Raw genomic sequence first — 23,505 nt, 5'->3', positions numbered from 1 at the left:
TAGGATTAGTTTCATTTCTTTTCCCCCTCATTCTTGCAAAGTCTAGAGAGCTGTTACTGAAATATCAAACTCTAGTCTTGATTGGAAATTAGCTTATCATCTGGATTCAAAGATAAGGGATTTAGTTTGTCTTCAGATGACTTCATGGGATGCTCCAGTGAATTAAAATGTTCCAAATTTCCTGAAAAAGGGATGCCTGACATTGTGAGTGCCACATGACTCTGGTGGAGCTGCAGTAGGTTAGTTTGGTGAGTTTAAATATAGAATGATATGTGAACAAGTGAATGTACTTTTAAAACTTTTACTTTTTTTTCCCATTTTCTCCACAACAGATCTGTTCCATAGATAAGGCCCAAGAACTGAAAGTGTCCCTTCAGCATCTCTGAATAGCTTCAGTAAATCAAGCTGAACCTGGTACAGAAAATGTTATAGATCACCCTTACGTAGTTTTTAATTAGTCCTCCCTCCTTTTGCATTTTTTTCCTTTTTTGGCTGTTTTTAAAAGACATTTTTAAAATGTGTCTTTTCCCAGTTTTCTTATGTGTCTCTCTAAATCTCTGATAGTACGACTATGGAATTTCTGATTTTGCTATCATTCAGTTGATGCTAACCTGTCTCTGTTCTTTACATATTCATTTTCTTGTTTTCCTAATTAAAATTCTGCTCATCATGACTCAAATTTCAAACCCTAATTACTTGTCAAAGCCATGAAAATTCTGAGAAGAAACCTCCTCATGGTGCAGTTCTCCAAATAGTGCCTTGTGTTTTTGTTGACTCCAACCAAATCTGTATGAAAAACACTGAACTAAAATAATTATCTTAGTATTCAAAACCTTTTGCTGAATCAAAATTAAATCCATCTTGATCATTGTAATTATAAAATGTGGAAGCATTTCCTCTCAAATAAAAAACTTGGAATTGCTGGAGGCACCACCCTCTGGGGTGGTAGTTAACAGTGTCAGGGAGGTAATTAAAGCTCCTTAGGAGACTGTCCTCTCTGAGAACTGTGGAGTCTTAATCTAAATGTCCTTCTGGTCCAGTGAGTCTTGAAATACTGCTCAAATGCTGCCCCCTTGGTAATGTCATAGCCCTTCCAGAGAGCAGTAAATGCTGTCAGGGGAATCATGAGGTTAATCAAAATTTTATTTTTAATAAAATCTCTTGTCTAAGACGGTTCCTCAGGGGTGAGTAAGAGGTGTGAGTTATGAGCATATGTATGACTTCTTTGCACCTCTATGTACATGTCTCTTCTATGTGCATGCACCTCCAGCATCTTTGCTGCTCTTGCGTTTGTTATCCCAGCATCAGTCCATTGGTGCTAAGGAATAATCTAGGCTATTTTCTTATTATTTTTTGAATATTTTTCTATTATTTTTTTCTGTTTGCAAGCAAAAAGCAGCTAGTATATTAAAAATTATTAGCACAGCAATGTCAAACAAAACAGAAGACAGTATGCACAGTGTGCCTCTTGGAGGTGCTCAGTACAGTCCTGGTTCTATCTCAAGGGTGATGACAAAATTAAGAGGTACAGAGATAAGGGACAAGGTCAATCAAAAGTATGGAACTGCTATATAATAAATATACAAGTTGAATAGACTGGCTGAGAGATAACTGAGAGGGTAGAAAGGTCTGTGAAAACAAGTGGCTAGAAAAGACAATTATGAATTTTTATTATAAACTGCTTCATCCCATACAAAAGCAAGAGACCTTCAAATGAAACAAGCAGATAAGTAGATAAAAGCAAACAAAAGAGGTGACTTTTCATACAATATTCAATCAAGCCGTGAAAAGTTTCCCTGAAGAAAGTTGTGGTTGCTACAAGTTTAGATAATTCAAAGAGTGACTGGACAAGTTCATGAAAGAGAACTTCAGCCAAAGTAAAATGTGAACCTATTGTGTTATGTGCAGTGGTACTATACATAACAGTATACAACACATGTTTAAAATACCTATTGTGTACACGACAACTGTATTAAACAATTGCATAATACAGTTCTAATATACATAGTGACAATATCTCTGGCTCAGGAAGTCCTCAACTGATTATTTGCTGGATGATTGCCATGAGAACATTTGGAGGAAGCACTACTGTGAGTGTACTGTTCTTATTGCCTTCATCAAGTATGCTAACCACTGTTCTCCTGGGGATTGTTGTTTTCTTCTTTCTCTTTCTTTTTTCTTTTTTTTTTTTCCTCTCAAGAGAAAACTAGCCTTACTGAATTCAGTGCCACAATCTGCTCTATAAAGTGTTTCACCAAAAATCCCTTAACTAGGGGATATTACCATCTGTTCCTGGAACCTTTGAAGTTTGGCTGCTGTCACAGGCACACAATTGACTAAAATGTTTCTCCACTCCTCTGGATGGTGCTTTTGTCAGTGAATGGGAGAAAAGGGAATAAAGAAGGGAGGTGCTGAGGTTTCCTAGGGCCTTGTCTATCACTGCCCTTGTATTCAGATTCTGTGATTTCCAGAAGCACCAGTCCTTTTACCTGTTCTTGGATATTGGCAATTGCTCATGATCCATGCTTCTGGGAAAAGGACAGTTATTGCCAAGAGGAACATGTAGCCACACTGAGGCTGAATGTGCCACATATCAAGTGCTGTCTGTGACAAACAGTACATAAACACCTTTGGAAGGCTGAATCCTGGGCTAATTGGATCCTTCTGACTCTTCTGGCCAATTTCGTATTCTTAAATAACATAAGGAAAATATTTTTCCTGATCATACTACAGATTCTTCTTAAGCTGACTCTTTCATAGTAACATTTGTAGGAGATTTTGTTCAGACTAATAGCTACATATCCTAGTGAATATGAGGTTTACTTGACAAGTGTCTTGAAAAGGCTGCTGTGTTGGTTTGGAAAGGGCATTGTGGTTATTGTAGACAGCAGCTTGCAGCCTGTCTGGCCATAATTCCATATCCATTTACATCTGGATCAACAAGGAATAGGCTCCAGACTTGTGTCTGTAAACTAGGCTTGAATCCACAGCTCCAGATCCACAGCAGGAGACTTGATTGAATCGCAGGGGTCCTGCATTAACCACAATCAGAGTAATCAATGGAGTTCACTGTAGTTAAAAAAACCAACAAACCACCAACCAAAAAAACCCAGAATGCCAGTAGCTATGACTCTCTCTCTCTCTCTTTTCTTTTTTCCTCCAGAAACTGGAGAGGAATAGGAACAACTAAACAGCTAATGCACAGGGTGTTATAAAAGTGGTAAAAGGAATTTGTGCTAAAACTGGCACTTCTGGCTTCCAAACACCTCCATCCGATATATATAATCACATGAAGGAAAAATTTCTTTGCAATATTTTGTAGTTTTTTGAAGCTTACAACTAGAACGAAATCGTCACTCTAATTTCTTCCATCTGCTCCCTTTGGCTACAGGTACAAGACTGTCAATTCATCATACACAAAAACCTGGGGCCAAATTCTCTGTTGGCATAAATCCACATAAGTCTTAGACTTGATCTTCCCATGAAGAACTGATCGGAAAAATTCAGTGGAAAAACAAGAGAAAAGTGGAAATAGCAGTACATGACCATCTTTTCTCATAGTTCATAGAATCAGATAAAAGACCTCAGGGTAAAGTTTGTAATAGATTTCTGAGGCAAATACCTCCAAGAACCAAACACCAACAAAGTACTGAAGCATTAAACCATGCCTATTTCTATATGCAATAAGGAATGCATGGCATCGTATCTGTAGCAGATGCTGGATGCATTGTCATAGAATTTTGATACTTGGCCTCCCTTTTTACAGATTGCTGTTCTTGTCATCAGAAACACATCTGATCTCTATCTATTAATCATTCTGTGAAATGTTTTGGAATACAAGATGGACAAGTGGACCTGATGAGCTTCATAGTTTTTGATGCCATATCTAATATAGAAAGATTTTAGAAGAGGAAAATGGGCCCTCTGTTGTCTTTTGGTCTTGAAGTCTGTTGTGTTTGTCAACTGTAGAAGATTTTCTTTCACTAAAACAATTTGAAGAAGAGGCTATCATTGTTACAGGAAAGTCTACAGAGATCTTCAAAGCAAAGACACAAGCAGACATCCCCCTTCCCAAATGTCACATTCCATATGGGGTACTTTAAGACCTGAGGGTCTTAAATGAAGTCAGGTCCACCTGTGTCTACAGTAGGCAAAAGATTTTCATTTAGGGTTGGTGCTGTCTCACCTGAAAAACTTAAAACATAATAGGCTGAGAGAGTTGCACCTATTTAGCCTGAAGAAGGCTCTGGGGAGATCTCACAGTCTTCCAGTACATAGTGAGAGCTTATAAAGAAGAGAAATGTGACTTTTTACACAGGCAGATTGATAGGACAGGGGGGAACATTTTTAAAGTAAAAGAGGAGACATGTACATAGATGTTAGGAGGAAATTCTTTACTGTGAGGATAGTGAGGCATTGAAACAGGTTGCTCAGAGAGGTTGTGGATGGTCCAACCTGGAAGTGTTCAAGATCAGGCTGGATCAGGCCTCGAGCAACCTGATCTAATGAGTGGCATCCCTGCCCATGGGGAGAGGGGTGGAACTAGGTGATGTTTAAAGTCCCTTCCAACACAAGCCATTCTGTGTTTCTCTAGAACTACATGGCAAATAGTATTGGCATCCAAAAAAGCATTTCTATATAAACACTGTCCTGTATAAACATTATCAGTTACAGTAAATATTAGCAGTGTCTAAAGCATAGGTGAGCCTTGAGCCTCCAAGAGTCATTTGTAAGAAAGAGCAGAACATATGAAAATTCCAGAATAACCATTCTATGTTCAACTGCTGGCATTGGAATGACAATTGTGTACTATAAACTGCAGATTCCTGTTTGGCTTGTAGCACCTGATTTTCCTGCATGAAAATGTAGATATGTACATATTTTTGAATGGCCTATGCTGGTAGGACTCTGCCATCAAGGCAGGATGGAAGGATGAGAGAAAAATGCTTTAAGTTGTACCAGAGGAGGTTCATGTTAGATATTAGAATTTTTTTCCACTGAAAGAGTGGTTAGGCATTGGAATAATTTGGCCAGGGAGGTGGTGAAGTCACTATCTCTGGAAATATTGCAAATATGTCTGGATGGGGCACTTGGGGATCTGGTTTAGGGGTTATTATGGTGGTGTTAGACTGTTGGACTCAGATGATCTTGAAGGTCTCTTCCGATCTTGACAATTCTGTGATTTCGTAATCCGAGTGTGTCAATTCATGACATGAGATATATCCCAGGAATTGTAATTAAGCTTAAATCACTGCAACCCTAACAGGACCAGCATCTCTAAAACTGTAAGTTGGCAATTAATTGTGCACAGCATTTGGTTTGTCATGACTCATGATTGACTCATAATCCTCTTGCAGATGTAGCTGGCACCAACCCCAGGAGAGGTGACTGAGAATGAGAAATTAGGAATCTCATCATGGGTTCATAGTACTGGTAATGTATTCAGAAGCTGGGGAGCAGGGATTTTGAAGGACTCTGTGATACAGGTCCCAGTAGCAGTTATTTATTTGTCTTATATTTAGATTACTGAAAATTAGGAATCTAACTACGACAGGGAGTTTGGACTGAAGTTGGTTAGTGCGGTCACTGAAGCTGATGAGACTTCTGGGTTAGAGTTAATTTGAGAAAGATCCATAAGGCCTGCTGATATGCCTCCCAGATAGGTATTACAATAAGAAGTAGGACTCTAGCTTTAGCAAAGGAGTCAGAGCATGTAAATTAGAAGCTGAGGCAGACAATGTGAAGAATTAAGACATGGAGTACATGAAGCAGTGCAGGAATCTGCTAACACGATTGTTAGAGTGATCTGGTGGAACGCAAATGCAGGAGACATCCAGCACTTCATTTTGTTTTCTGCATAAAGCATAGGCATGTTCTGGGTCATTTCCAAAGAGCAATCTACAAAACACAGGAGTTAATATATGAGGAAAGATTGGTGTCATCGGTTGAAACAGTATGTCTCTGCTAGGACCTTGAAATTCTATAGAAAGGACAGAGACGTATGGGGGGCAGGCTTTGAATTGCACATGCAGTTCTGAACATTCAGAAAACGGAAGGCGACTTTTGGGAACACCCATATAAAAGCTGAAGCTGGGTTGGAGACTTACTCTTTCTCCCCCGTCTGGCGAGCAGGTAACACGTGGGCTGGCTGAGGGGAGCTCGGCTTAGGCCCTGGCCCGCAGAGGAGACAGGCTGCAGTTCAGTATGGCCGGGGCTCCAGACCCTCTGTCTGCAGAGGAGACAGGGCTGCAGTTCAGTATGGCCGGGGCTCCAGACCCTCTGTCTGCAGAGGAGACAGGGCTGCAGTTCAGTATGGCCGGGGCTCCAGACCCTCTGTCTGCAGAGGAGACAGGCTGCAGTTCAGTATGGCCGGGGCTCCAGACCCTCTGTCTGCAGAGGAGACAGGCTGCAGTTCAGTATGGCCGGGGCTCCAGACCCTCTGTCTGCAGAGGAGACATGGCTGCAGTTCAGTATGGCCGGGGCTCCAGACCCTCTGTCTGCAGAGGAGACAGGCTGCAGTTCAGTATGGCCGGAGCTCCAGACCCTCTGTCTGCAGAGGAGAGAGGCTGCAGTTCAGTATGGCCGGGGCTCCAGACCCTCTGTCTGCAGAGGAGACAGGGCTGCAGTTCAGTATGGCCGGGGCTCCAGACCCTCTGTCTGCAGAGGAGACAGGGCTGCAGTTCAGTATGGCCGGGGCTCCAGACCCTCTGTCTGCAGAGGAGACAGGCTGCAGTTCAGTATGGCCGGCCGGGGCTCCAGACCCTCTGTCTGCAGAGGAGACAGGGCTGCAGTTCAGTATGGCCGGGGCTCCAGACCCTCTGTCTGCAGAGGAGACAGGCTGCAGTTCAGTATGGCCGGGGCTCCAGACCCTCTGTCTGCAGAGGAGACAGGGCTGCAGTTCAGTATGGCCGGGGCTCCAGACCCTCTGTCTGCAGAGGAGACAGGGCTGCAGTTCAGTATGGCCGGGGCTCCAGACCCTCTGTCTGCAGAGGAGACAGGGCTGCAGTTCAGTATGGCCGGGGCTCCAGACCCTCTGTCTGCAGAGGAGACAGGCTGCAGTTCAGTATGGCCGGGGCTCCAGACCCTCTGTCTGCAGAGGAGACAGGCTGCAGTTCAGTATGGCCAGCCGGGGCTCCAGACCCTCTGTCTGCAGAGGAGACAGGGCTGCAGTTCAGTATGGCCAGCCGGGGCTCCAGACCCTCTGTCTGCAGAGGAGACAGGGCTGCAGTTCAGTATGGCCGGGGCTCCAGACCCTCTGTCTGCAGAGGAGACAGGCTGCAGTTCAGTATGGCCGGGGCTCCAGACCCTCTGTCTGCAGAGGAGACAGGGCTGCAGTTCAGTATGGCCGGGGCTCCAGACCCTCTGTCTGCAGAGGAGACAGGCTGCAGTTCAGTATGGCCGGGGCTCCAGACCCTCTGTCTGCAGAGGAGACAGGGCTGCAGTTCAGTATGGCCGGGGCTCCAGACCCTCTGTCTGCAGAGGAGAGAGGCTGCAGTTCAGTATGGCCGGGGCTCCAGACCCTCTGTCTGCAGAGGAGACATGGCTGCAGTTCAGTGTGGCCGGGGCTCCAGACCCTCTGTCTGCAGAGGAGACAGGCTGCAGTTCAGTATGGCCGGGGCTCCAGACCCTCTGTCTGCAGAGGAGACAGGGCTGCAGTTCAGTATGGCCGGGGCTCCAGACCCTCTGTCTGCAGAGGAGACAGGCTGCAGTTCAGTATGGCCGGGGCTCCAGACCCTCTGTCTGCAGAGGAGACAGGGCTGCAGTTCAGTATGGCCGGGGCTCCAGACCCTCTGTCTGCAGAGGAGACAGGGCTGCAGTTCAGTATGGCCGGGGCTCCAGACCCTCTGTCTGCAGAGGAGACAGGGCTGCAGTTCAGTATGGCCGGGGCTCCAGACCCTCTGTCTGCAGAGGAGACAGGCTGCAGTTCAGTATGGCCGGGGCTCCAGACCCTCTGTCTGCAGAGGAGACAGGCTGCAGTTCAGTATGGCCGGCCGGGGCTCCAGACCCTCTGTCTGCAGAGGAGACAGGGCTGCAGTTCAGTATGGCCGGGGCTCCAAACCCTCTGTCTGCAGAGGAGAGAGGCTGCAGTTCAGTATGGCCGGGGCTCCAGACCCTCTGTCTGCAGAGGAGACAGGGCTGCAGTTCAGTATGGCCGGGGCTCCAGACCCTCTGTCTGCAGAGGAGACAGGGCTGCAGTTCAGTATGGCCGGGGCTCCAGACCCTCTGTCTGCAGAGGAGACAGGGCTGCAGTTCAGTATGGCCGGGGCTCCAGACCCTCTGTCTGCAGAGGAGACAGGCTGCAGTTCAGTATGGCCGGGGCTCCAGACCCTCTGTCTGCAGAGGAGACAGGCTGCAGTTCAGTATGGCCGGGGCTCCAGACCCTCTGTCTGCAGAGGAGACAGGCTGCAGTTCAGTATGGCCGGGGCTCCAGACCCTCTGTCTGCAGAGGAGACAGGCTGCAGTTCAGTATGGCCGGGGCTCCAAACCCTCTGTCTGCAGAGGAGACAGGGCTGCAGTTCAGTATGGCCGGGGCTCCAGACCCTCTGTCTGCAGAGGAGACAGGGCTGCAGTTCAGTATGGCCGGGGCTCCAGACCCTCTGTCTGCAGAGGAGACAGGGCTGCAGTTCAGTATGGCCGGGGCTCCAGACCCTCTGTCTGCAGAGGAGACAGGCTGCAGTTCAGTATGGTGGGGGCTCCAGACCCTCTGTCTGCAGAGGAGACAGGGCTGCAGTTCAGTATGGCCGGCCGGGGCTCCAGACCCTCTGTCTGCAGAGGAGACAGGCTGCAGTTCAGTATGGCCGGGCTCCAGACCCTCTGTCTGCAGAGGAGACAGGCTGCAGTTCAGTATGGCCGGGGCTCCAGACCCTCTGTCTGCAGAGGAGACAGGCTGCAGTTCAGTATGGCCGGGGCTCCAGACCCTCTGTCTGCAGAGGAGACAGGGCTGCAGTTCAGTATGGCCGGGGCTCCAGACCCTCTGTCTGCAGAGGAGACAGGGCTGCAGTTCAGTATGGCCGGGGCTCCAGACCCTCTGTCTGCAGAGGAGACAGGCTGCAGTTCAGTATGGCCGGGGCTCCAGACCCTCTGTCTGCAGAGGAGAAAGGGCTGCAGTTCAGTATGGCCGGGGCTCCAGACCCTCTGTCTGCAGAGGAGACAGGGCTGCAGTTCAGTATGGCCGGGGCTCCAGACCCTCTGTCTGCAGAGGAGACAGGCTGCAGTTCAGTATGGCCGGGGCTCCAGACCCTCTGTCTGCAGAGGAGACAGGCTGCAGTTCAGTATGGCCGGGGCTCCAGACCCTCTGTCTGCAGAGGAGACAGGGCTGCAGTTCAGTATGGCCGGGGCTCCAGACCCTCTGTCTGCAGAGGAGACAGGGCTGCAGTTCAGTATGGCCGGAGCTCCAGATCCTCTGTCTGCAGAGGAGACAGGCTGCAGTTCAGTATGGCCGGGGCTCCAGACCCTCTGTCTGCAGAGGAGACAGGGCTGCAGTTCAGTATGGCCGGGGCTCCAGACCCTCTGTCTGCAGAGGAGACAGGCTGCAGTTCAGTATGGCCGGGGCTCCAGACCCTCTGTCTGCAGAGGAGACAGGGCTGCAGTTCAGTATGGCCGGGGCTCCAGACCCTCTGTCTGCAGAGGAGGCAGGGCTGCAGTTCAGTATGGCCGGGGCTCCAGACCCTCTGTCTGCAGAGGAGACAGGCTGCAGTTCAGTATGGCCGGGGCTCCAGACCCTCTGTCTGCAGAGGAGACAGGCTGCAGTTCAGTATGGCCGGGGCTCCAGACCCTCTGTCTGCAGAGGAGACAGGGCTGCAGTTCAGTATGGCCGGGGCTCCAGACCCTCTGTCTGCAGAGGAGACAGGCTGCAGTTCAGTATGGCCGGGACTCCAGACCCTCTGTCTGCAGAGGAGAGAGGCTGCAGTTCAGTATGGCCGGCCGGGGCTCCAGACCCTCTGTCTGCAGAGGAGACAGGCTGCAGTTCAGTATGGCCGGGACTCCAGACCCTCTGTCTGCAGAGGAGAGAGGCTGCAGTTCAGTATGGCCGGGCCCCGGGTCTGGGGCTGCGGCGGGGATCAGGGTGGGTCGGCGGGGATCAGGGTGGGTCGTGGCAGGACCGTGCCCCGGGTCCCCCCGGCTGCCGGCACCCCTGGCCCAGGGGGAGGATGAGATCCCCCCCAACACTTTACACTGGGCTCACAGCCTCAGATCCAGGGGTGGAAAAGAAGATATACACCAGCATTCCCCCTCCATCAGCATGGCTTTGAAACAATTGCAGCTGCTGGCAAAGATCACCTGACCTCCGCAGGCCTGGGCAGGCTTTAACTCTTTTCTGACAGAGATTGAGACTTTAAACCCTAACCCTTCTCAGAGATGAAAGAAAAGGCCGAGTTGGAGACACGTAAAGGGAGAATATGGAGATCTCAAAATTAGTAAAGGAAGAATAACTTTTAAGTGATAGAGATAACGAGTTGCCTTGGTTTTAGGCTGAAAATCTTCTATGGATTTTGGTAACTGGAAATTCTTTTAAATCGTGGATCATATAAATGGGGGACATGATTTTTGGATTTGAGCAAAGGTATCTGTGATGAAGTGAATGAACATTTTTGTGCTCTCATGAGAGGTTAAATGGAGAAAGATGAGAAGAAGCCCTCTGCCAGTGAAGAAGTAAGAAGACCATCTCTGTTCCCTGAGAGTTGAAAAAGATCCTTTTGGGTGTTTTTTTGAAACAGCTCATTTTTAAAAGGTACCACCCCAGTTTGTAAAATCCATGGCCCATAGGTAGTCATGGGAAAGGCTACGCAATATGAGAAGTTTCCCCAGATACAGATTCTCTGGGTGGGCTGCTTTTCTGTGAAAATTACCAAAACACAGGAGTGACTTCTCTCTCTCAAAGATTGAATGAAAGACTGTTTTGTAAGTGGTACTGACCTGGAGTTGTGAGTTTTGCCTTTTTCTCCCAAAATGCTCTCTCTCGAATAAGCAAACCTAAACCACAACAATTGGTTAAACTCCAGTCTTTCTCCACCATTAGAATTAGGAACCCACATAAAGTGCCTCCATCAACTTGAGTGTTACATACAAGTACTTCTCAGAGCAGACCTCACCTCTTCTATGAGTCTAAATCATCTAGAAGGTGTGCAAATTAGATTGAACCCCCTCCTCAATCTCAGAGGATTTAGGTAATCTACCCTTCCTTCCAAAAGTATTGGCCTCTTCTTGCTGCACACATGAGAGGGTCAGGGTACCCACTGCACCTCTTTCCAGGTAATGCCTCTAAGCAGCCAGGAAAGTAAGCACAGGGGGTTCAAGAGATGAATCCTCAAAGGCACTCAGAGTCTCACAGCTGAGAAGTTTATAAGGTGAAGACCTGGGTTCCCTCCTCTGAAGTGATCACCAGCTTACAGAGTCCTTGGGTAAAACCAGAAGTTACTTCGTGAACAGGAACCCTAACCCTCAGTTCCCAACATCCCACAGCACACCTTGTCTATCATGTGAAGTGGTCTTTGTAAGTCAGTGCCAAGTTCTGGTATGGCAGCTTTCACTGTCTGGGAATTCACATAAAAACCTGACCCTCTGTGTCCCCAGAGGAGGGCACACAGCAGAAAACCAAACATGTTCAAGTGCAGGGAATTGGTGGGATTACAGATGTAGGGAACTGTAGATGAGGTTGCTGCTGGAGTTGGGGCTTTGAGATGACCCTTGTGATAGGACAAGAGGGAATGACTTTAAAATAAAAGAGGAGATATTTAGATTAGATATTAGGAAGAAAATCTGTCCTATGGGCGGGGTGAGGCACTGGAACACAGAGAAGCTGTGGATGCACCAATCCTGGAAATGATCCAGGCCAGGCTGAACTTGGAGCAACCTGATCTAGTGGAAGGTGTCCCTTCCTGTTGGGGAGGTCCCAAGGCAGGGGGGTGTGAAATGGATAATCTTAGAGGCCACTTCCAACCCAAAGTCTGTGATAAGCTGCAAAGTCATTCATCTTTATATTCAAAAGCAAGCAAGCACATGATCCAAGATATTTTTAAAAGTGATGATATGGAGAATTTTAAGGGGTTTTAATGGTCTTTGTGGAGATGGAATTGCCTCAGCCCTAGACCTCTTGTCTTGCTCTGCATACTAGCTATTTGAACAAAGACAATCATGGATTTATTAGGAGTCTTTCATTCCCTCTTGCAAACATAGCTAGTTCTTCCAAATTAGGAAGGAAGTAGCTCAAAAAAGAAGTCTGTGTAAATTTGCAATCAATTTGTTGTATCATTAGTGCCTGATAACCTAGCTACTTACGTAAGACCACACTTTCTTATTAAGAGGCAGAATGATGGCTCAGGGAGACAGCCAAGATCGTAGTAAGGATTAAATAGCAGCAAGGTAACAACAGCAATCCATTTCAGAGGCAGATGAAGATAAGGAGAAAGCAACAGTTATTGGACTTGCTGTTCTACAACAAATATATGGATGCAGGCAGTTTTTGCTCAGCTTTTTGCTTGTCTTCCATTGCCACACCACCAGGTGCTGTCACCCAGGATCACCCAGTGCTACTCAATGAATGGAGCCATCAGGGTTTCTCCTGTAACAGAGCTGCTGGTGTGTTTCCTCGCAGGTCACACACTCATGGAGCAACACAAAGCTGGCCCAATCCAGACCTGAACTGTGACAATGATGTCAGGCAACAGTGAGGAGAGGGAAAAAAAAAATTCGCAAAGTTCCTCATCATCTGAATGCAACTGTCAAAGCTTTGATTCATGCCAGGGGTTCTGCATGTACAGCAGTTTTCTGTGCTGCTTGATAATGCATGTTGGAGGTATTTTATTGGAACCCTCTTTTAGGACATGCCAGCTGTGTGATCAAGTACTCTGTAAAGTTCAGTGGTTACACTGCTGCAGGCTCTCAAGAAACCAAGCCATCAGGCACAATTTATGGCCCAGCTCTCTCTTTGCTGCCTTGTTTTGCTCCTGATGAGATGCAGAATCCCTGAGGGCCTGGTCTTATATCATGTGAATGAGTAAAGCTTTGAAAAATTGATATTTTATAAAATCCATTTAAATGATAACACTACCCAGGTCACCTTCCAAGCTTCCTTGACTGTCCCGCATCTCTCATTCTGATTTAAAATGGATTTTGTTCTTCAGAAGTACACAGTAATTCCCAGTGGTGATTTTTACTGATAGCTTATACTAGAGCTCAGCTGTGCTGCTCCTGAATTGCTGATCAGCTTAGCAATGGCAGAACTGCTGTCAGAGAATTGCACTAAACCTATTTCATATTCAAAACTAGACAAGCACAAAGACCCCTATAAAATATTTTTCTATACTTTATCACCAAAAAAATGGGATAAAATAAAAAGAAGTGTACATTTTTCACCCTGGGATTTATGAATCCCTGGAAATTAGCAGAAGGAATGACTGGCTGCATGAACAAGTTACCACAGGGCAAGTTTATACCACAGCTGTTGTTCTGCTGTGGGAGCCTGTCAGAATGTTTTCAACCCACAGCAAATGTGAGGCAGCTTAGCCTGTACTCACCAAGGTACAAAACCACTTGACACTCAACCACAATTTAAAAAACAATCACTGCAGTTGCAAAGTCACAACTTGGGTTGCCTGTCACTTGTTTTGTGTTGCTGCATTTAAAGTATCAGAGAGGTTATCATCAAAGTGGTCTCCTCAGGATGCCTAAATGCTCTAAACAGAAATCAGAGACAGTGTTTGGTTGCATTTTTGGATGCGTGTTTATCATATTCCAAGTTTCTTTTCTGCACAGACTGGTCAAAGACTTCCTGATAACCTTTAGCAAACTGCTTTGGCTCCAATCCTCAGAGATAATTAGTCCCACACTTTCATTGAATTAATGATTAATCAACTTTGGTGGTCTAGGATTAATCCTTCATTTCCTCAATTGAGGAATAAAGCAGGATGCAGTAACATCCTTGTTATCCTTTTTGTATATATTTTTGGGAATAAACCACAATTAGTGCAGTGACCACAATGTAGTGTTGATCTGCCTAGATTTGAAAGTAAGTGTTTTTGTGTTTTGGGTTTGGTTATCAGCTCAGAGTGATAGCTCCGTGGTGGGGAGACCATGCTATGAGGTTTTATAGAGACAAAAAGCATTTGTCTCCTCTAATGGCTGTCTCTTTGAAACCAAACCATCTCATTTAAAATTTGTAAAAATTGCCAGCTGCTGATCATCACATTCAGATGTTTATTCATCTGTTTTCCCAAGCAGGGATATATGCCACCATTGCTTAGCAGTAAGTGAAGAATGAAGCTCTCCATGACACTTACTTTGGATTTTGATGACTAAACAAACTTAAATCTTGTGAACTGGAGGCAAACCTACTCTGAAAGAATCTTGTTTTCATTCTAGACACATTCACACTGTGGATACCTCAGACCATTTCACATTTTTTAAATCAGTGGGAAGATTAACTTAAATCTTGAAATAGATGCACTTTTTGTCTGTAATCTCTGTAATGAGCAACAACTGCATTTCAATAGGAAGAATTGTTTTAATTCTCAATAATCATCCATATAAGGACTGAGACATCCTTCAACTTGGTTTCATCTTTCTCTGAAAAGCATCGACCTATTGTGAAAGAGCAGTGGATATTATGCAGGAAACCCTGCACAAGAAGGCACAACTTCTTTTCTTGTCCTCTTCTCTCTGTGTCGAGTCGCATGTCAAATTGGCCTAATCACTCAAATCACATTGCACAGTAATGCAGGGATGTGGAGAACAACAACACTGCAAGAGAAATAAAGAATTTCTGGCTCACCAGCCTATGCTGAAGGTATTAGGATGACTTACCTTCTATTAGTGTCAAATACAAAATTCAAGGTGGTTCTACTACTTGAATACATTGATGTGTGTTTTATAACTTTAAGTGTGAACTAGCACAGGGTTAAAAAAAACTTAGAAAAGTAGACTGACAGAGAATGAACCTACAGTCTGCCAAGCTGCTGAGACATCCACTCAGTGTTTCAACTGTCCAGCACTCTGGATAGATGTCAGTTTTGGTTCTCGGTGAGACAACACAGGATTTACCTTCCTATAGTTTCAGAAATAAATTGTCCCTTAAGAAAACCCCCAGGGACTTCAAAGGCAAAAATTTAGGTGCTCCTGCATTTAGATAGAAATTTATTGATTCAGGAAGACAAAATGAGGATTGCGTCTTGAATTTAAGGCATCCAACAAAAAGGAATATGCAATTTGGCTTATCCCCACACTTAAAATTACTAATGTGAGCAAAACATGCTTTCTCAGCAGACAGCTCATTCTTGAGTTAAAACCCAGCTAGGATAAATGTTCTTAAGGCTCTGTGAAGGAGCTAAAAAGACTGTACATCCTTTGTGGCTACCATCACACAGAACACAACAGCTGGCATTTAAAGAAACTGTTCACAGTAAACAAATTAGTTTAGCAGGTGTACACATATTGATTCTTTAAACAGATTAATTTGTCTCTTTCTATAAAAGATCTGTCATCTTGTATTACAAAGGAACTCTAGTAGTTAGTTTAATTCTATTTTTAAAATTTATGATTCATTAGGTTCCAAATAATTTTTCCCAAAGCCTTTGAGAGTTTATCTGTACTAGCAGGAGAATGGAAAAATTCCTTAATTCTATAATTCTACAGTTCTTTAGTTCTATAGCTCTTAATTCTATAATAAACTAATCACTGAGGATTTAACAGCAAATGCTGTTGCTCTACCTGCCATTGCTATGGCTTAATTAATTTTACAGAATATATCAGAATGCATTAGTCTGATGTATTTTCAAAAATAATTATTGTGTAGTCATACTCTGGAAAGCAGATATGCAAAAATGCCATCTTCTTACACACAGATCATTCCTGTGAACATACTGTCAGATCTGCCTATTTTGTGGCAGAAATACTCTTTTATGTGTTTCAGCTCTGCAAGCACCCTGTTTACATAATATCAATAAAACTGAATGTGTTGAATCCCTCAAGGGCATTCTCATCACAGTGATCTCCAAACCTGGGGTCATGGAGTTATGCACAAATTTCAGAAAAGCACAGCTGGAAGATCTTAGAGCTGATGAATCTTGAGTGAATTCACAGCTTGATTTTCTATAGGCATTAAAGCAGATATAATGAGAAGATAATCTAGTCTGAAGTTTAGAAGGCAGGCAGAATTTTCAGGGCTAGCAGAGCACATCTCTTAGTGACAGAGTCAATGTGTTTGATCTGAAAATAATTAAGCTATAACAAATATGGAACCCCAGAATGCCATTTTAAATTACTTCCATTTTCAAATAACACTGTAAAATTAATCTCTATTTGTCCAGTATAACATTTTAATGTGCAAGAGCCTTGTTTCAGTGAGGCTACTCTTTTAATCATGTTGCTTCATTTCTTTATTGATTCCCATAACATAACACTGTAGGATGTCCATCTTTGTTCATTGTTGACGTCATCCTTAAAACTGTAACTTAGTTTCATCAGAAATATCACACTAGCCTATTACCTGTCTCCTCTTCCAGCTCCTTTCCTTTTTATGTCGAATACCAAAATGATCCCCCGTAACTCCCTCCAATCTGAAAAGCAAACAATTGCTCCTGTTTTGTTTTCTATCTCTTTGCCATTTATCCATCCATAAAACTATTTGTTTTCTATCTCTTTGCCATTTATCCATCCATAAAACTACTGTCCTCCTTGCTCCATGGTTGCTTAGTTCCCTAAATGATCTTGGGCAAGGGGCTTAGTCAAAAATCATTTGGAAATCCAAGTCCGCCTTGATCATCTCCATCCATATTTTTGTTCAATCACTTGAAGGTCTTGTTTATAAGGCAGCATTTTTCTTCATAAAAACCTTGATTATTCTGCTCAATTAGATAATTTTTATTCAATATTTATTTTATTCAATAGTTATTCCACTAATTCTAATCTTCATTATACTTTCATTTATTTTGCCTAGTAGATGCATCGGGATTACAGACCTAGAGTTCCTCAAATCTCTTCCAGAGTAGTTTTCAAAATTAGTATCACACCAATTTGCCATCCTTCAGGTTTTTATTTGAAAACAATCCAGCACAACTGCTTCCCAGACTACTGTGATTTATTTATTCATAGAGATGTAACAAGCAGAGAAAACAAGATTGAGAAAAGCAGAGCCTTTATCCTTTTCCTTCCTTCCCAACTCAGTTATTTTATTTTAAAATTTAGGTTCCTCAAGACTTACCCAAGAAAGGCATGATATAACTTATTTTGTCTCTGCTGGTCTTCATGCAACCAGTTGCTGACAAGTTCTTTTGATTTCTTCAGGAAACTGTATAACTCTTTAATAACCCTGGAGACCAAGCTTTCAGTCTTGTTTACAGCATTGTTTAACTTTGTTTTGAGCTTTGATATTCCCATTTTGCAGACAATAGCTAGTTGTTTTATCTCAGTTTCTTCTTTTTCCTCCCTCTTGAGCTGTTTCTCATTCAGACTGCTGCCCTTTCTACCTGCAACAGCCTGGTTACCAAAGCAAGCCAGTATTTGCTCCACTGTATCATAGCTATACTTTGTAAGTACCTAGGAAAATATTCATAATGTTGCTTCTCTTTGGGTTCAGACATGTCCCACAGTGGAGCTCTGCAAATGAATTTCAGGTGGCTTAAGTAGTCTGTGCTGGTTTCCCAGCATGGGCCATGAAGGCAACAGGACAGGACCAAGAGACAAAATCTGCACAGCTGGCATGGTTCAAAAGCCAGACAGTGAAAAGGAAAACATCCTTCTCTTGGTTCATGTAGTGGTAAAAAGGAGCTCAAAGCCCAGCTTAGGAGGGCAGAGGATTGCAAGGTGGCAGAGTATAACAATCCCATGACAGGGGCTAGTTCTGCAGTCACAGGTTTTTGATAGGAAGTGTTTAGACATAGGTTTATAAAGGCCAGGTGCAGCTGACGTTTCCCTGAAGCTGGAACACAAACCTCCACTGCTGTAAATGACTATTCAAACTGCTGAAGAGATTTCAGTAGAGTTTGACAGCCTGCATTGGCTCTGTGCTTGATCTACCATGGTACATTGAAAACAAGGGCAAATGTGGAAGCAAAGGATTCCTCAGCTTCCCAGTCTTTGTGCAGTCCACCAGGATAAAGCCAAGCTGATGGATAGTAATAGGCATCTGTGCCTTATTTCTCACCAACACTTTAGCAACTCATTTTGCTGGGCTTGGCCACAGGTGTTTATCTTTGTATAATTAGCAACAATGACAAGAGCAACTTTTAATTCAGTGGCTGCCATTAATTTTACTTAAATGAGAAACAAATGTGCTGGTGAGTGCTGTTTCAAGCATTCCCTAAGATAGCAAATTAAACTGTAAACTACATTAAACAATAAAAAATTACCAGGGAAGATATTAATATTCACAGCACTTTTCAAACTTAACTGTGTAGGTGCTTGCACAGTTTACACTTGGCAAAATGCCTGAATAACAACACCTGGTAGCACAACAATGTGAGGTAAAATGTGTGTATGTGTTGAATACACGAAATTGGTTGGACGACATTTGTCCATGTTAACAGATCATGTTGAAGATGAAGACAACCATAAGCTCCAACCTGAGGGTGTTAATGAGGAAGAGAGAACATCAATGGATGAAACAATAGCCAGGGAACTTCGAAGAGAGCTTTGAAACAAAGGAGGACGTCGCCCTGATTTTCAGCCTTCTGATTTTGTTTACATATTTCTACTGGAGTTTCTCATGCATTTAACATAAACAAAGTAGATTGCTTTTATATTCCTCTCTGTGATGGACTTCTGAGTTGACCACTGGGGTCAGAGAGGTGGTCATTTCATCCCCCAATCCTTGGTCAAATTCCAAATCCTATTTAAACCCCAAATCATAATAAAATTTATCTTTCTCTCCTCACTTCTTAACCTGATGGTGAGTGTTCTTTCGTGTAGTGCTTGTGACAGGAGAAGTCAGCCTGAAAAGAAGTATAAAAGAAGCTGAAAATTGGTTTGGGGTTGGGGCAGATACCTTGAAGGGTATAGTCGAATGTGGTTTAACACTGCCAGAATCTGCCCTGTCAGCTTTCCTACTGCGATCATCATCCTTATTGAACTCCTCATGGAGCCAGTGCTCATCGGGTGGCATGACTGGATGAGGCACTACAAGTGGGATCCAACACTCAAGGTGCACATAAGGTGCTTGTGGAGGGACCTTTCTTAGCCTACAGAAGCATGGTTTATCTCTGGTTTATTTATACCAATAATGTTATTATTGGTATTGATCCTGAGTGTACTGCAGGTGAGTTATGTGTCATTAATTAATCAATACATTGCTTTAATCCTTATTTGGCTTAAATTATGAGAGCTGAACAGTTTTCCCCTGCTTCATTATTTGGACAGTAGATGATAACACTAGAGAAATCATTCCATTTCTTCTTTGCTAAAGATTTTCAGCTATCTAGTGGTTTTGTATAAAGTGAATGGCACTTACTTCATCACATACGGATGAAGAAACTGCGCTGTGAGTAGAACAAAAAAACCCAAAAGAGAGTGTTTAAACAGAGTAAACTGTTTAAAACAAACCCCTCAGTTTTTTTCTGCACTACTGTTTACAGCTGTTGCACAAAAAAAGAAAATGTCTTTGATCCCTGTTTGTTAGGGGGCTTGATTTGTGCAAAGAAGGGAGATGCAAAGCTAACGCACTATATCTGCTCTGTGATAGTTTTGCAAGCTAGGCCTTCAGAGAGCAGAGGTTTGTGGAAGTCACCTGCCTCGGGGTATATTACTGCAGTGACAACCTGAGCTAGTCAGTCTGGACTCCTTTGACTGCCAGTACGTCTCATCTGCAATAGGAGATGCTTATTCTCCCTTAACTGGCAGTTAGTAACAAAAAACCCCACAAACCCAAAACCAAAGCCAACCAAAGAAAAAGAACCCCTCCCTGAGAAAAAGAAAATGGAAATACTTGAAAGTCATTTAGATTCACAGTTGCATAGTTTGATAAGATAAAGCTTTTTCACATTTTATCAGGTGATGTGTAAAAGAGATGGCTACTTAGCACTGAGTATATGTAGCTTTTGTTTGCTGTGGGGACAATGGTCAGAGGGCCTCTAGACAGAGGCTTAGAGACACAAGGAAGATCTGTGCTATAAAAGAATATTTGAAGGAGAGCCTTCTCGGTGCAATGCTGGATTCAAGATAATGAGGTGCAATCTAAGGTTTGTTAAATGCAAATTAGAGGTATATACCTCTAATATGAACTGGGAAAAGACATTTAACATTCCACTTGAAAGACCTGATCAGTTACTTGCAAAGAAGAAAAATAGCTGTGGGAGGTTTTTTTTTTCCCTCTCATTTTGTTTAGATTGGGTTTCCTTGGGGATTGCCCTATGCACAGTTGCAATTTCATTTGGGGCTGCAAGTATGATAAAACATGTCCAAAAGTCTGTCTCAGGAGACTGGTGAACAAAGACTGAGGTGAGGATGTCTCCACTGAAACACATTGCAAATGTATCCTGGTCTAGTACATCTCACAGTGAGTCCTAACTGTGACACTCAAAAGTCAGTGATTTCCAGTGCCTAGCTCAGCAGACAGTAAGTGGTGGCTCCACAGCCTGATTGCAGCATGAAGGACCTTTGGCACTGTGAAAAACTGTTGCCTTCTGACATGGATGAGCAGGGAAACAGAGTGCAAAAGTAATGTTTTGGTAAAGGCTTTCAGTCCATGCAGTAAGGCCAACAGTGCTGTAAGTTCAATAACCTTCCCATATTTCTTTTCATTTATGCAAATACATTCATGCCTCAGATCCACACTGAGAGCCAGGCTGGATTGCAAAATATCACGAAAATCCTTTCAAGAAGATTTTCCTTTTATTACTCTCTCATAGAATTTTCATCAATTAAAAATTATCTATTACTTTGAGAGGTAGCTTTGCAAGTCATTGCAGAAAATACTGCAATCGATAACTGAGGCAGGTTTGAAAACAATACTTTGAATGATTTAAATAAAGCTAAAGCTTTTTTTCTACCTTGAATAATGCAGTCAGGCTTTGAAATATGGTATCTGATGCTCTATTAACTTTTCCTTTAGAAAGACAGTAACTTTTTTGGTAGATTTCTGTCAAAAACTTTGTGTTTAAAACAAATGAAAGTAGAACACAATACTGCTGTACTCTGGTCACCTCATAGGGCATGACACCTTGTGGTAAGACAAATGCCTCTGATATGACAAAATACCTTGAAGTATTTATTGTCACTGCTGACTTAGGTAAGACAGAATTTAGTGTAGCAAATAATTCTAACACCTTGGAAGGCTAGTTGAATTTGTGATTCTGCAGGAAAAAGAACAAACAAACAAAAAAACCCAAACCCTTCTGTGATTTTCACATTTTTTTCCAGCTGCTTAATAGCAATTTCAGCAAATAGTCTCTCTGGATAAAAGTGGAGGTGTGTGCTCAGAGGCTGAATGCCACTAGCTGGGAAGCCAAGTGCCTTCAGTGGCCAGGAGTGATGTTTTCTCTCAGCATGGTTAAGCAACTCATACCAGAAGGTGCTCCTGCTTTTATCAAGTGTTTAATTTTGTGATTAGGGTGAGATCTCAGGAATGTTTTCTGTTTTGCTTCTTCCTTATCACCCCCATCTTCAGGTTGACACTAATAAGCTAAACAAAAGAACTGAGATTAAAGAAAACCTACAACAATAGAACAAAATAAAGAGAAAGAATTGGCTAAGGCTTTTAAGGAAAAAAAGTATAAATAGACAAAACCAGTAGAAATGTAGTTGGAAATGGTCAAAGGACAAATGAAAAATACAACACATTTTAATGAAGGCCGCTTCCTGCCTGAAAAAAAGGCTGCCACAAAGGAAAACATCCAGAAATTGGTGAGGGGACTGAATTTCGCACAAGAAGAGTTTTATCTGACCATAAAAAGGTTATGTCATAATGAGAAAGGAAAATAGGAGCATTTAGGAAGTAAAGGAGATCTAATAAAAGACCTGTTAATTGCCAAACCAGACATGGGCTCCCGGAAAATATAAACATAAAAAAGACAGTCGGTTCAGGTCATATGGGGACTGTGGTATTTATGCAGCAAATGTAAGGTTTAATTGGGAGCAGCCACATTGCCAGTTCCTGCAGAGCCTGAGCCAGCTGAGATGGTGTCTGGGAGAAGCCATCAATCCCAAGTAGCTTCAACGACACTCCCAGACTTGTATGTGCTTCCCAGACAAAGGCTGTCTGCTGAGACACAGCAGAAAAGGAGCAGTTTGCAAGAAACTTCCAACAGTGGTTTAAGGGTTGGACCAGGAGGAAGTGTATGAAGAACAATGAAGAGACTGCCTGTTAGTTGGTGGTGTCAGGGGCAAGAAACTTCTCAGTAAGGCAGCTCAAGCTCTAACCTCTGTGTGAACAAGAAGAGAAAATCAGATGTAGTTTGGTTTCTCTGGAAGGGAGAAACAATCCTGGCAGTTAAATTTGGATGAGGATAAGCTCCCAGCTCCCACCTCACTTTGTGCAATGAAGGGAATTTTGAGGAAAAAAACCGCCAGATATCTGTGAAAGAAAAACAGGAGCCACTGAGCACAGTGTTATAGACATTCCCTGTCCAGTGGAGCAGTGTCTGCTCCACAGTATCTCATGGCTCCATACATGTGCTCCCCAAGCACCCTTCTTGCTCCCAGGCCCTGGCTCTGCCTCAAGCAAGCAAAATTAGGGAGAAGAAATGCAGGGGACATAACAGCAGCAGGTCTCCTTTAAATGTAACATGCTTAATTCTGTTGCTAGCTCTGGCACTTTACACCAATATAATTACATTTCTGTAATGTACTAGGTAGAGTAATTTATGAAATATTACTCAGATAATTGTCTTGATAGTTACTTTCACTGGGATAAAAACTCCCTGAATTGTAACCAAAGGGCAACAATAAACATTAATGTGTTGGGTTGGGGCTCAGTGGTTTACTGCTGAGACTGGTATTACATGGATGCTTGTTTAATAATCTGAATGAAGGTGTTAACAGAGTATTAAAAGAAATCCCGAGGGTGAGCTGAACTGGAACAAGATGAGTACAGTGGAGGCAAAGCACTAAGGAGAGAATCTTCAAAGAAAAGATGGTTTGGAATTATTTGAGTGGACCAGGGTCCAGTTTTCTGACTATACCATGCTCAACATTCCTCTGCCCAGGTTTTCAATGGTGCTGATTGATTCCAGACTCACACAGATTGATTTGGAGCTAAAAAAATTGTTAAATGTGAGGTTACTGTAAGATATGACCAATATGGGTCTCTTTATGCAGAAACATCCACTTGCAAAGCAGAAATCCTGCAAATATTCTCTGTGCCTCAGGGGTGGCAGGAGCTGCAACACTGAGTGGGATGCTGAGCATCTTCCTAGAAGAGATTGGAGAATTCAGAAAAGAATGACAGAAATGATGGGAAGGATTGAGGAGTTTGGTGGCATACACACAAGCACACAAAAATAGATGTGTATGTGAGAGTGAGAGAAAGTAAAATGAACTAATTTCTCATTGTCAACAGACATTTGCAGGATGTCAGAA

The 23,505-nt window shown here is 43.6% G+C and overlaps 1 protein-coding gene across 1 annotated transcript in view; it reads right to left on the bottom strand.

The window, feature by feature from the left end:
- RFXAP (regulatory factor X associated protein) overlaps window positions 1-23,505 on the bottom strand; it is a 48,714-nt gene that overhangs the window by 18,105 nt on the left and 7,104 nt on the right. The window contains exon 2 of the mRNA XM_066340387.1: window positions 18,980-19,110. Coding sequence (XP_066196484.1) covers window positions 18,980-19,110 — 131 coding nt within the window. The remainder of the gene's footprint in view (window positions 1-18,979; window positions 19,111-23,505) is intronic.

Source organism: Sylvia atricapilla, chromosome 2 (genome assembly GCF_009819655.1).
Source record: "Sylvia atricapilla isolate bSylAtr1 chromosome 2, bSylAtr1.pri, whole genome shotgun sequence".
Lineage (NCBI taxonomy): Eukaryota > Metazoa > Chordata > Aves > Passeriformes > Sylviidae > Sylvia > Sylvia atricapilla.
Note: the sequence above shows the minus strand (reverse complement) of the source record. Positions and strands in the feature narration are given on the sequence as shown.